Source organism: Urocitellus parryii, chromosome 14 (genome assembly GCF_045843805.1).
Source record: "Urocitellus parryii isolate mUroPar1 chromosome 14, mUroPar1.hap1, whole genome shotgun sequence".
NCBI classification, from domain to species: Eukaryota; Metazoa; Chordata; class Mammalia; order Rodentia; family Sciuridae; genus Urocitellus; species Urocitellus parryii.
The window spans coordinates 48895775-48909342 of record NC_135544.1 but is presented as its reverse complement, the minus strand read 5'-3'; the positions used below and the strand labels follow the sequence as shown (position 1 = coordinate 48909342).

Genomic DNA, 13568 nt, shown 5'->3' with positions numbered 1-13568 from the left:
GTCTGAGGTCTGAGGTCTGAGGCTTTAGCCATTCCACTCCTTCATCTGTGAAATGGAGAGAGATTTCTTTTTTTTTCCTTCAGCAAACTTTTCCTATGTGATACTTTAGGCCTAGGTATCAGGGACAAGACACCGTCCCAAGCCTCAGCCAGCTCCTTCACCAGTAGGAAAGGGACTCTTGACCATAAAGTGACCGTGGGACGTGGTCAGTGCTACCGAGGAGGTATAAGCCAAGCAGGGCTGGGGACCTACACAGAGCCTCAGGGGGCCAGAACTCAGAATTTCTCTACCAATGTGGACAGTTGGTAACTCATAACCAGCAGTGACAGGTGCTTCTCTTGTGAGCCCCTGTACCTCGGTGTCTCCCGTGTCCCCTGTGGTCCTTTACGACGTCTGTGTGTCTAGATGTTTAGGAAAGTGAAGGTCTGAGATAAAAGGGAGACGCTGAGATGAACATCGGTGAGGACTCTTTTCTCCCATGCTGGCCTGACCCGACCCGACTGAGCCCGTCTTTCCTGGACACAGGCTGCCTCCATCCTTCTGTGCCAGGCCATAGCAGGACAGATGGCGTCAACCCATTTTGCAGATTAGGAAATGAAAGCACAGCGAGGACCAGGATGCCTGGGACAGTTTTTGTGCTTGAAAGGATCTCAGACACTGGTCAGTTTAGTGCTTTGTTTCCTGGAAGAGGAACCAGAAGGCAGAAATTGAATCTTACCCCAGATCATGGGGCCTGGGGGAAGTAGTTCCAGACTCCCGGGCATCTTTCTGTCCAAGGGGTTCACTGTGGGTCTTTCTCTCCTAGAATGGTCTCCTTCCCACTGCCTTTGTCACTACATGAAAACTGGTGTGTGAATGGCAGATTTCACAGGTGAATGGCGGCCCGTGGGCGGTGCCCAGTGACATCATTTGTGGACTTGCTATTTTTTCTTCCTCCTCAAACCACCCCCAGAACCCAGAGGCAGACACATTCAGCTGTGGCTGCTGAGGGCTTAAGCCCTGGGAACCCTGATTCAGGACAGGAGTTCTTATGCCCTGCAGGCCAATAGGTGTGCTCGGGCATCGGGAGGACCGCCTCAGCTTGGGATGAACCCTTAGGGCTCAGCTAGTGCACCACATAGCAACCTAGAATTAGAACTGAGAGTGGCAGGTGGGTTGGGTTGTGAAATAAAATTTACCAAAGTCTGGATTAGTCAGGATTATCCAGAGAAACAGAACCAAAGGGGGTGGGGGATGGAGACAGACCTACTTTAAGGAATTGGCTCATGCAAGTGTGGGGCTGGCAAGTCTGAAGCCTGCAGGGTGGGCTAGCAGGCTGGAGACCCCAGGGAGGAGGTTTTCACCTGAGTCCACAGGCTGTCCAGAGACGAGCCCTTCTGGGTCAACACTCTCTCCTTTGAACAACACGTGCCCTTGGATCCTGCTTTTGATTTTCAGCCATCTCACTTCTGCATCTGTGAGACTTAGGAGTCTCTTTCAGGCCATTTATGTGGTGCTTGATGTGGGAATTCGAACCCCTGAATCCATTGTTTTCTTTCCCCACTTGGTTCCAGCACCATTAAGAGCAACAGTCAATCTCATGACATTTTGTCAGTTTGACAAAAATGTTCTACAGTGTCGCCCAGAATCTTGCCTCTTAGAAGTGTTGATAGGGAGCATCAGGAGTCGGATTCTGTGTATCTGTCGCCCCATTGTGCCATCGACGGCAAGGGCTGTCTTTACTGGAAATAGAAACCTTAAGGCTTTTAAATTGAATTGGATTAGAAAACCAATTCCAACAACCTCAGAAGCAATCCTGAAAATCAGTCTTGAGATTTTTGTTTCCCTAGAACTACTCTTAGTACCAAAATCTGATAGCACGGTCCTAAGGCTGATGGGTGCGGCATGGGTTCTCTGAAAGAGCAAGTCTGGTGTGTGTGTATGTGTGTGTGTGTGTGTGGTGTGTGCCTGTCTCTCTGTCTTTCTGTCCCAGGCTCTTTTCTGTCTCTCTTGTGCATCATTCTGAGTTATACATACATGTGATCTTCCATTGTTCCTCCTTTGGATTTGTCCTCCTGCTTCTCATTCATGGGAAATGATGAACTGTAGGAGCCAGGAGCTGTCAAACATTTTTAAACCCCAACCTTGCATTTATTCTTCACGAATGCACCCTGGCCCCAGGCTGGTTGTGAATAAACACCACCCGTGTGTCCCCTGTGAGTCCCTGCATTTCCCAGGGTTACGAGAGAGCCTGCCAGAGGCTGGCTGGGGGTCACATCCTTCAGTTTAGACTTTCCCTGGAGAAGAAAATCATGAAGCTCCGAGGGCCGCCAAGAAAGCGTCAGCAGTGTGTTTAGAGAAGTGCAGAAAGGCCGATTAAGCCATTCCGTGGTTTATTATTATGAGTGGCAATTATTTCTGGCATGCAAGCTCCCTGGTGTCCGTGGCCTGACTGAGCTCCGGAAGCTCATTCAGCGCTCCTTGTGCACGCTGTTTAGAGAATGGGGAGAGGAGCCCTGGGGGAGGCACCAGGCCACTGGTGACCAGGCCACTGGGGAGAGCCTCATTCTGTAGACCCATGCTGCCTGGAGGTGGAGGCCTTGGACTGGTAGTTAATCCCTGCCCTGCCTTTGGAACTGAAGAACAGAAATAAAGTCCAAAGACAGCAAGAACCTCTGAATCCCTCAGTGAATTAGAACAGAACAAAGCAGAAATGACCCTCCAGAGGCTCCCCTTTTCTCTTAGTGCCCCCTTTCTTGTCCATGCTGCTGCCATCTTGGTTTGGCTCAGGTTTAGGAGTCCTTGCTTATCTGGTCTAAGCAGGGAGACTCTGGTCAGCAGTGGCCTTGGGAGCCCCAACCCATCAAGTTAAGAGGTTTCCAGAGGCTGAAGGCTGAGTTTGTTCTCTTGTGAGGTGGGTGTCCTGGGTGCTGAAGGAAGAGACCTTTGAGCAGCTCCCTACCCCAACCCGAGTGGTATATCACAGGGAGAGATGAAGCCAGCACTCCTAGCACCGTCCCCTCCTGGTGCTCAGTTTCCAAGGGCAGGACTGAGCAGCAAATTCAAGTGAGAGGATGAGTCACGACAAGTTACCTGGAACCCTGGGAAATGTGGGCATTGGTTCAGGGACCTCCAGGCCCTCCGACCATGGGTTTTTACTGGTTGTTGGGTTGGTTTTTATTACTCCAAGCACCCTTTCTCTCATGAACTTTCTCACAGCCGTGGGGATAGAACCAGAAGACCTTCAGGACTGTGAATCCTTGGTGTTCCTAGGGCTTACACAGATGTCACCTTTGGGCTCAGACAGGCAGGCAGCAGTAGGTGGGACGTCCAGACCTGGCTGGGCCGGGAGAGTGAGACTTAACCAGATCAAGTTAGACTTAACAAGATCTTTTGGATGCACCACCCCAAAGCTGGGAGCTGAGGTCCTGTGAGAGGCTGCCCCTGGGTCCTGGTCAGCTGTTGGCATCTGGTGAAGGACCTTGGCTGTAACAAGTCCTTGTCACATAGGCTGTTTTTCTGCTTTGGGGTGAGCTAAGTGGGCTCTCTGCACCAGCTTCTGGGGGAGTCCTTGAGTGGATCAGGAAGGCAGGGTCCCTTCCAGTCGTCCTGAGTGGCACTCTTCTTCCTGGGGGCTTTCTTCTGGGCAGGCCCCCTGGTCCTGGGGTCCCTCCTCCTGCTTGGGACTGGGACTGATTGCCCGGAGCCAGCGGCCTGCCGGAGCCTCCACCACTCCCAGCTGAACAGCGACTTCTTTGTGGAATTCCTGAGGCAGGAGGGGGCAGCTCCTCTGAGCCAGCTCTAAGTGGCGGGCAAAGAGGGTGCTGTGGAATATTATCTGGTGATAAGGCTTTGGAAGCTGTGGAGAGGAAGGGAAGCGCATTCCTGACTGGGCCCTGTGTTTGGGGAGAAGGGAATCTAGGCTGGCCGATGTGGGTGGGGGCGAACCCTGCGGTAGGAGAGGTGGATGTGGCTGGCCGAGCTCAAATTCCGGCTCTGATGCCTTTAATTAATACATGACTGGGCCGTTTGATCCATCTAACATGTAGTTTTTGAGGGCCTACTCTGTGCAAATGAATAAATTGCCTTCAATGTGTCGCCATTGAGAGGAGTCAAAAAAATTCAAAACTGGGCATTCAGTGGAGCGGAGGATGGGATTCTGGGGCAGATGGTGTGAGGCCGAGTTGTTCTTGGCGTGGTGTCAAAGGGGAGACCTTTGGATAGTGAGGGCAGTAGATGTTTCAGTGAGGAGTGGTTTTTATTTTATTTTTACTTTTATTTTTTAATTTTAAAATTTTTGTGCTTAGGGCACTAACAGTTTGCCTTCCCGTGTATATAAATGACTCCCAACACCCTGGCTGGCTCTGCATTGACAGAGTTGGGGACAGGACTCGGGCAGCAGGAGCTGGCGTTCTTTCTTGGACATTGTATCAAATTCGCCAAGGCTTTGGAAGCTCTGAGACCGCACTAGTGTGGCTGTGGCCACTCCACCAAAGTCGGCCATGGGTGTGGCAGCTGACATGGGCAGCTCCCCTCACGTGGCCACCCGGGTCCAGGCTTCCTCTCGGGAGGTCTGGAGGTGGTGTGTTTGCTGTCCAGGGCTTTGGCTCGTCCTGTCCTGGGTGATTTCCTCTCGCTGGCCTTGCAACAGAACTAGACAGGGCAGGGCACCGGCACGTGTGAGTGGAGAGGGCGCTTGCTGAGCCCCAAGGGCACGTTTGAGTGCATCCGAGAAGAGCCGAGGTGGCACTTGGGGCGGGGTGCTTGAAGCCAAGTAAGCTGGAGATTGTTCCCGGAGCTTGGGAGCAGGCGTGGGAGGCAGAAGCCTGGGGGCTGTTTGGGACCACCAGGAGACAATGCGCAGGCTTCACAGGGGGGTTCACAGGAAATTCCCGGGAGCACCTTCCCTATCTGGCTTTGGCCAGATGAGGGACGTGGCCTCCCTGGCATGCATTGCCTCACCTGTGACAAGGCTGCCGTCCCCTTCACAGGGCTGGTGAGAGCAGTGGGGGCTGCCAGTGTCCCCCAGTGAAGGTGGCCCCACTCCTCCTCCTGTCTGACTGAGCCACGTGTGTTCTGACCCTCAGGAACTGTGGTGTACGGCGAGCCCATCACCGCCAGCTTGGGGACTGACGGCTCTCACTACTGGAGCAAGAACTGGGCCAAGGCCGCTGCCTTTGTCACCTCGCCACCCCTGAGCCCAGATCCAACCACTCCAGACTTTCTCAACTCCCTGCTGTCCTGGTGAGTCCTGGCCCCCTGCTCACACTCCACATTCTCTGACTCCTCAGGCCAAGCTGACCTGCAGGTGACCATGCGGTGGCCCAGAGCAGGCTTGGAAATAGACCCTTATGCATGCACCAAACTGGGGTCGATAGATGCGAACAAGGAATTGTCATTGTGTCACTGTCCCTGGAGGGTGTTCCTGATAAAAAGCTGGGCCATCGTGACAGTCAGCCATGAGGCATGAGTTGGTATCCGAAGACCCCTCTTTGGCTGCAGGACTTGACCTCCCTGACCACAAGTTGTCTCACCTGTGCATCGAGGATGCCATCTCCTTGGAGGCCTGAGGAGAGTGCTGGTGGGCTGCCGGCGAGTGTCCCCTGGTGAAGGTGGCCTCCATACTCTTTAGTGTTGTTGGACTGAGCCCTGGGTGTTCTGATTCTCTGGTGCCACGAGTTCCCCCAGATTCCTCATAGGACAGATTGGGCACAGTGTTATCCGATGATATGTTTCCTTCCAGTGGAGACCTCCAGGTCACTGGCAGTGCCCACTGCACTTTCAACACTGCCCAGAAAGCCGTAGGAAAGGACAACTTCACCCTGATTCCCGAGGGCACCAACGGCACGGAGGAGCGGATGTCCGTCATCTGGGACAAGGCTGTGGTAAGGACCAAGGGCCTCACTCATGGTGTGCCTTGGTGCTCCCCTGCCTCCTCATCTGCAGGCATGGACTTGAGATGCTGGTTGAGAACATTCTAGAAGCTGGTACTTGTGTGGCAGTCTCCTACACAAGTAGGAGTAGTCTCCATGACTACTCCTGAAAGATCATTTCACCTTAAGTATTACATGTCTCTTATCATCATCTCTGGGACAGCGGAGCCTGAAAACATGTAGTCTTTAAATGTGACTTCTGTGCCCATCAGGAGAGAACTTCCTCAGCCACCTGGTGACTCAATCAGCTACCTCTTGTCCCTTTGGAAATGGGCTCTCTGAAGGCTGTCTGGATTTAGCATTTCTGTCCCACCTCAGGCTTCTGGAATGCCCAGTTTGAACAGGCACTGAGCTTTGGGGAAATCTTTGGTCTATTTCATTTTAATGTTTTAAAATGTAACAGCAACAGGTTTTCTGTTTCTTGATGAATTTTTAGATTATGTAAATAAAAATCACCTTGTTTCAGACCCAACTACAGGGAGCATGCTAGCAAGTGCCTTTCCATTTTTAAGGAGTGCTTAAGTGCACGGGTTACATATGTTATGTGAGAGTGTGTCAATAACATTAGCATCATGCATAGTATTTTGAGATCTGTTTTTTGGGCAGTTTTAATATACCATGAAAAAGTTTCCATATCCTTAAATGCACTTGGTTTTTGATAGCAGACTTTTCCATTTGGTGCTAAATGAGGATTCACTGGCAATGCTTTGAACATTTCTGATGTTTTTTACCGGGATAGGCATCCATGTAGATACATCCTTGGACACATCCTTAATAATGTTTCTAGGCATCATCAGGGAAAAGGGTGTGTGCATTTTTAAGGCTGTTGATGCATATTATTGTTAGCATTCCTTCTAGGAAGATTGCACCCCAGTGTTTTCTCCATGTCCAAATGGGTACTATGAGCCAAAAGCTCAAAGTAGTACTGATTTGATAGGTGAATGTTGAGTCTTATTGTTTGACCTTTAATTTCTTCAGCTACTGATTAGAGTGAATATTCTTTTGTGTGCTTTTTGGCCATTTGTACCTTTTTTACTCTCTCTTGCTGCATGATCATTTCCTGTGCCCATTGTTGTACTGAATTTAGAACAGATTTGGAAAGGAAAGGACTTGAGCTAATGTGATTGGCGCCTACTGTATTCTGTGGAGCCAGAGGCAGAGCTGAGACCTGCAGGTAGACTAGATGCGAGGCGACATCTATGCCTCTCTCCCTGTCTTTTTTTTTGGTACCAGGTATTGAACTCAGGGGCACTTGGCTACTGGGCCACATCCCCAGCCTTATTTTGTATTTTATTTAGAGAGAGGGTCTCACTGAGTTGCTTAGTGCCTCACTATTTGCTGAGAGGCTGGCTTTGAACTCGCAATCCTCCTGCCTCAGCTTCTAGAGCCGTTGGGATTACAGGCGTGTACCACCCAGCTGCACCTCTCTTTTGTTGAGAGGCACATGCAACCTCTGTGTTCCAATGGCATGTCCCTTCTCTATGCTGGATAGCATCCCACCTTGAAGCTCTCTGACCTGCTGTCGTGTGTGCTCTGCCCCTCAGGTCACTGGGAAGATGGACGAGAACCAGTTTGTGGCTGTAACCAGCACCAATGCAGCCAAAGTCTTTAACCTTTACCCCCGGAAAGGCCGCATCGCTGTGGGATCTGACGCCGATCTGGTCATCTGGGACCCTGACAGCATCAAAACCATCTCTGCGAAGACACATAACAGTGTAAGCCTCACACCTCATCCACATGGATTACAGGCACACAAGGGGCAGAGGAAGGGAGAGGCCCAGGGGCTGTAAAAAGTACTTGCTGGGCTGGGAATGAATTTTCCCCAGGATGTGTGATAACTTGAAATTTGTTGAGGGAGCAAACAAAAAGAAAAAAGCCATTTCACTTTCTTCAGTGAATTCATTAAGAATGTTACTCTCACCCACATTTTAGAGTACGGCTTTACCTTCAGCATCCCCAAGGTGATATTGGGTCCTAAGAAGCTTCTAGAAGTTGGGCATCATTCCAGCATCATGGTTTGGGGCAGCACCTCTTTTGCTGGTGCTTGGTGCCAGGGACCTGAATAGAGAAGTCACTGTACAGTCCTGAGAGTCACCGGGCACTTTAATTTTCACATGTTATTGTTTTCTGTGGGGGTGGTGTTACCCCGGAACCTGACGGAAAATGACAGCTGGTTTTACTGTCCTAAGTGAATTGATCAACCTTGACTTCGCCCCAAAGAGAAGAAATACGGGCAGCCGTTGGATGGTGGTTAGGACCTGCAGGTGTGGGGAGCTCTCGCCTCTCAGTTAGGCTCTCAAGCTTGGGAATGTGCTGTCTTTAAAGGTCTCGGTCTCCGCAGCAGCTGAGGTCTGTGTGTCCTGTGATGCTGTGGGGCAGTGGGCATGAGCACAATTCCTCTGTAAAAATCATCTGTGTGTAAAATCGAAAGAGCATGGACCAGGTGAGCTGTGGAAAAGAAGGGTGCCTCTGGCCGAAGTGTCTTCTCAGGACCTCACTTGAATCTTGAAGTGCTTCCTTAACGAAACAAGAGGAGGTTCTGGGTGCAGTTCTCGGTGGAGAGCTGTTGGCTCCAGTGGACCGGTTCTAGTTGATCTAGCCAGCACGGACCCCACCCGAGTGCCCCGCGTCACGGGGATGGGATTCTGGCATCTCTCCAGGACAGGCTGGGGCCCTCACTTGGACAGAGGTTCTGGGGCTGCGGCGAGGCGGGCTGCAGTCCATGTGTGGGGCTGCCTTTCCTTCCCTCTGTCCCCGTTGGCTGGCCCACTTCCAGCCTCGATCCCGTCTGGGTGCTGAGTGATCCCCTCTGGGGAACCTACGTATCCTTGGGCACCTAGCTTGGCACTCCCGCCTGCTCTGTCATGTGACCCCCAGTAAAGGGCGTTTTCTCACCCCACGAGGGGAGATAAATAGATGGAGGCCTTGAGAGTGGAAGTGACTGGTCTATGTCACACGGCGATTTTGCAGTCGAGCCAGAATTGGAACTGAACATCGTCCAGGGCCCTTCACTGCCAGGCTGAGCACACAGCCCGCGGTCAGGGTTGATGGAGACAGTGCTTCCCTCCCGCACACAGTCCTCCCCCAGAGGCAATGGAAAGAGCAGACAGGGTCCTGGCTGGAGGTCAGATGACCTGGGGACTCGCCTCTGGCGTGCTCCCTCTGGACCGTGGAGGATGAGCCTCAGGAAGACAGAGGCTGGGCTCCGTCTGTTCCCACTCAGACCTGTTAGAGGGTCAGCACTGCCTGCCTTTCCTGCAGGTGACCCTGTGGGGAAACAGCGGCTTTCAGATCGCCTCTCTTCTGCCCTCACCTGCCTCACAGCCCCGGCACTCAGCATGCCGTGTGTCATTGGTCACAGCAGGAGGTTTACCCTGTGTCACTCGTGTCTCCTGCCACGGAGCAATGAGCATGGGTTTTGGGGAGCTGGGTGGATATCGCGTATCGGAGCCCCTGCCTACAGGTGCCTGAAGGGCTGAGTACCCAGTGCTGTGACCCACCCCGGGATGCTTCGGTTTTATGGTACTTTGAGCCGTGGGGCTGGTCCCTCCATCCAGCGTTTGAAAGTGAGATGTCCCCAGAGCCCTTCCAGGGGCTCATTCCTAGGTGACAAGGCTTAGTACAAGTGTCACATGAGGCCTTGGTTGCCAAAGGGCTCACACCCTGGTAGGCCAGTAAAGAGCCAAATGTCCCTCGGTGCCAAGCCCCAGATAGCTGCTTTCATTTCATTTGCTCTTGGCCTCTGTCCTTTGAAGTGGGTCTTAGCCACTTACGGATGAGGAAGGTGTTAGGGACTTGTCCAGGTTCACACAGCTGGCAAATGGCAGACCTGGGGTGGGGACCCAGGAAGATGGCCCTAGGTTCAGTCTCTGTCTGGAAGGGTTCAAGCAGAGGTATTTATTAGACAAGGGGTTGTGGGATAATGTGGATGGCTTGACCCAGGTTGACACACACCTTCTGAAGGGCTTTTCAGAGATGTCAGGGTTCTCTGACGAACTACACAGGGATGAAACCTTTTGTGTTGTCATTGTCAGTGAAGACTTGGAAAGGTGACAGATGAAGAAACCAAAGCTCTGAGACAGGGTTAAAGTGACCTAGCCCAGAGTCACACAGCTCCTGGATGTTACTGTGGCTGAGATGCCATGGGTGGTAAGAGAGTCCCTTAGTTGATGATGGAGGAGAGCCAACAGGAGAAGTCTCATAGGAGACGCCTGTCAAAATGCTGGGCCACGCAGCCCAGCCTGGGCCTAGAGGGTCAGTGAGAGGTGGGGCTGCCCTGCCGGAGAAGGTGGCAAGAGACCTTTCGTGCCCCGACTCTGGCAGGGGCAAGGGGCGGGGCCTGCGCTGAACTTCCTGTGCTCCCCTCTTGCAGTCTCTGGAGTACAACATCTTCGAGGGCATGGAGTGCCGGGGCTCTCCTCTGGTGGTCATCAGCCAGGGGAAGATCGTCCTGGAGGACGGCACTCTGCACGTCACCGAGGGCTCAGGGCGCTACGTTCCCCGGAAGCCCTTCCCCGACTTTGTTTACAAGCGCATCAAGGCAAGGAGCAGGGTAAGTGCTTTTGTTCTTAGGAATTTCTTTTTTTTTTTTTTTAAGTCTTGGATTAAGTTCAGTTCCACCGACATGTATGAAGCACTGACGTCAGAATCCTGGGATGAGCACAGAGGGACGTGGGGATGAGGAGACCTGATCTTCTTATTCCTGGTGCTGGAGGTCCGGGTGGAGAAGCCTGCTCAGAGCCAGCCAGGGCAGCGTGTGCCTCCCTGTGGTCCTGCAGCGTGTGCTGTGGCGAGGAGCTGCCGTGAGCCCAGAGCAGGGAAGGTGTCCTGGGAGGGGGCATTTCGAGTTGGGTTTTGAAGGTGAAGTAGGAGTTTATCAAGTCAGAGAAGGGAGGTGCAGGAACTGGAGAGGGAGGCTGTCATGAGCCTGGAAGCCGACCGTGTCTGGGCACAGCTGGTGCTTGGGGTCTGGGAGGCAGGGGAAGGATGGAGCCCTATGAGAATTACAGGAAGAGAGAGATTAGAAAGAGCTTGGGGCAGATCTCGGACATGATACTGTAAGTTTAGGGGACTCTTCCAGGGTCTAAGGTTGAGGGGCCTTGGGAAGAAATCTAAAAAATGTTAGTTACTGTGGAATAACCAGTTACCTGTAGCCCACCTCGTGGGAGCTGGGCCTGGAGCTGAGGGATCCTCTGCCACATGAGTCCCTGTTGTTCCCGTCTGTAAGGAAAGCCCTCCATCTCCTCACGCCTGGGCTCCAGGCCATGTTCCTTCCCAGCAGGGGAGGTGTCCTCTGTGGCCTGAGCAGAGGGGCTCTTGTGTTTTGCAGCTGGCAGAGTTAAGAGGAGTCCCTCGCGGCCTGTATGACGGACCTGTGTGCGAGGTGTCCGTGACACCCAAGACGGTCACCCCAGCCTCCTCAGCCAAGACGTCTCCCGCCAAACAGCAGGCCCCGCCTGTCCGGAACCTGCACCAGTCTGGATTCAGCTTGTCTGGTAGGTTCCCGGCTTGCCCAGGGGCCCCTCTGTAGGCCAGCTCCGTGAGGTTGCAGTTGCAGTGGGAGGTGGGACACACTCCTGTCACCCGAGATGCATCTTTAGAGTCAGAATCTCCACATTCGTTTATGCCACCTGTGGCACTACCAGGCCCCTCCTAGGTCCAGGGTCTAATAGATGGCAAGGACATTTTTTTTAGTTGTATCCATCCTCAGGAAGGACACTGCTATTCCAGGGGGAGTAGTCCCGGAGTCTGGAGCAAACTCGATAGCCCAGCTCCACGTGGGCCTCAGTCTCCTCTTCCGTGGAACAGGGACTACGGTAGCAGCTCCCTTATGGGATTGTGAGGATCAGTTGAGTTGACGTTCGACCAAAATGCTGAGATCAGAGCCATTGGAGAGCTGTTAGCTATTTGCTGGGATAAAATATGTGATGTTCCCTTGATGAGAGGAAAGGTCTAGATTTTAAGGTTTCCTTCCTTGAAACTTCCTTCCCCTCTTTCATTGGGCCTGTGACCAGAGCTTCCCACCCTCCAGAGTCCTGCCATATGTTAAAGAAATAACTCATTAGATGTTTTTCTTGTCAGGTCTCTTTTTTTTTTTTTTCTAGAAAATTGCCATATAGGCCATATATAGATTACCCATTTTCAAAAAGTTTAAAGAATGAACCTTGTTTTTGTCATGCAGTTATATAAAAGTGCAGGTCCCTCATCCCAAGTACTTGGAATGAGAAGTGTTTCAAATTTCAGGTTTGTTTTTTTTTTTTAAATATTGGGGATACTTGCGTAGACATAATGAAATATCTTGGGGATTGGCCCCGAGTTTAAACATGAAGTTCACTCATGTTTTGTATCTACCGTCCACGATCAGAAGGAAATTCTATATGCTATTCTAGAGTGCATGTGTTCCGACTGCAGCCCCCACACGAGGCCAGCTGGGGAACTGTCCACTAGTGAGGTCACGTGGACTTTCAAAAAGTTTCAGATTTGGGAGTGTTTCGGATTTGGGATTTTGGTTCCCAGATGCTCCTGTGTTCCTGCTCCTCATTGCGTGTGTAGGACTAGGAAACACGATACCAGAGGGGGAGATTGCTGTGTCCTCAGAAAAGCTGCCCCCCTAGGAACCAGGACAGGCTGCAGGGTGAAAAGTCGGGGTCTTATCTGTGGTTTTACTTCCCCACTAATGGATCCAGCCAGGCCCCCACGAGGACTGCTTGTCCTGGATGTAATTCTTGGGCTAACTTTGGTCCATCTCCTTTTTGGGGTTTGAGCTCATGTTTTTTTTAAAAAAAAAAAAAAAAAACGGAGAAGGCTGTGCCCGGCACCCCTTCTAGACTGCTTTTTGGGTTTAAAGCAGGAGACTGTTTTACTGCTGTGTCCCCTCACCCCTGTCTTCTCTCCCCTTCCCTCCAGGCGCTCAGATTGATGACAACATCCCCCGCCGTACCACCCAGCGCATCGTGGCGCCCCCTGGTGGCCGTGCCAACATCACCAGCCTGGGCTAGAGCTCTGGCCTGCAGGCCACTGGGGAATGGGGGATGGGATACCTGAGGACATTCTGAGACTTCCTTCCTTCTCCTTCTCCTTCTTCTTCTTCCTCTTTTTTTTTTAAGAGCCTGTGATAGTTGCTGTGGGCAGCCAGTTCCTGGGGCTCCCTCTTGGGCCCTGCACTCCGTCTCTCACTTGGAGTTACGAATTTGTCACCTACATCCCTGTACATGAGTACCACACCCAAGCCTAGCCACCCGTCCCCACACGGAGCTGCACCCAACACTCAGACATGCTACAAAGCAAACCCCAGCGAGGGCGCCCTCCACGGCGCCCCCCTGTGCCCGTCAGCATCTTTCCTTCTCATGGGGGGAGATACAGTGAATTGCCCAGAGCTGCCTTTTTTTCCTTTTCTTTTTAAATTTTTTAAAAAGCTTTTTTTTTTTTTTTTTTTTTTTGTGGGGCTGGGGAGGGGTAGGGGGTGGGCTAGAGTTTTGTTCTTTTTTTTTTTTAAATACTAAATTGGAAAGTCTGATTCAATATTAACACACAGGGTTTGAACTGGACATCCTAATGATGCAATTATATAACCATCATGCTGACTCAGGGGGGTTGGCAGACTCGCTTTGTCCCTCCTGAGAGGCTCCAAAGTGTCCACATCGCCATTCTGTAATC

General features: G+C 51.9%; 1 protein-coding gene across 1 annotated transcript in view; it reads left to right on the top strand.

Annotated features, from left to right (window-relative positions):
- Positions 1-13339, top strand: part of LOC113198750 (dihydropyrimidinase-related protein 2) — a 60776-nt gene extending 47437 nt beyond the window's left edge. Inside the window, exons 9-14 of the mRNA XM_077792523.1 lie at positions 5067-5223; positions 5723-5864; positions 7457-7627; positions 10285-10464; positions 11242-11407; positions 12819-13339. Coding sequence (XP_077648649.1) covers positions 5067-5223; positions 5723-5864; positions 7457-7627; positions 10285-10464; positions 11242-11407; positions 12819-12910 — 908 coding nt within the window. The 3' untranslated portion in view covers positions 12911-13339. The remainder of the gene's footprint in view (positions 1-5066; positions 5224-5722; positions 5865-7456; positions 7628-10284; positions 10465-11241; positions 11408-12818) is intronic.
- The last annotated feature ends 229 nt before the right edge of the window (positions 13340-13568 follow it).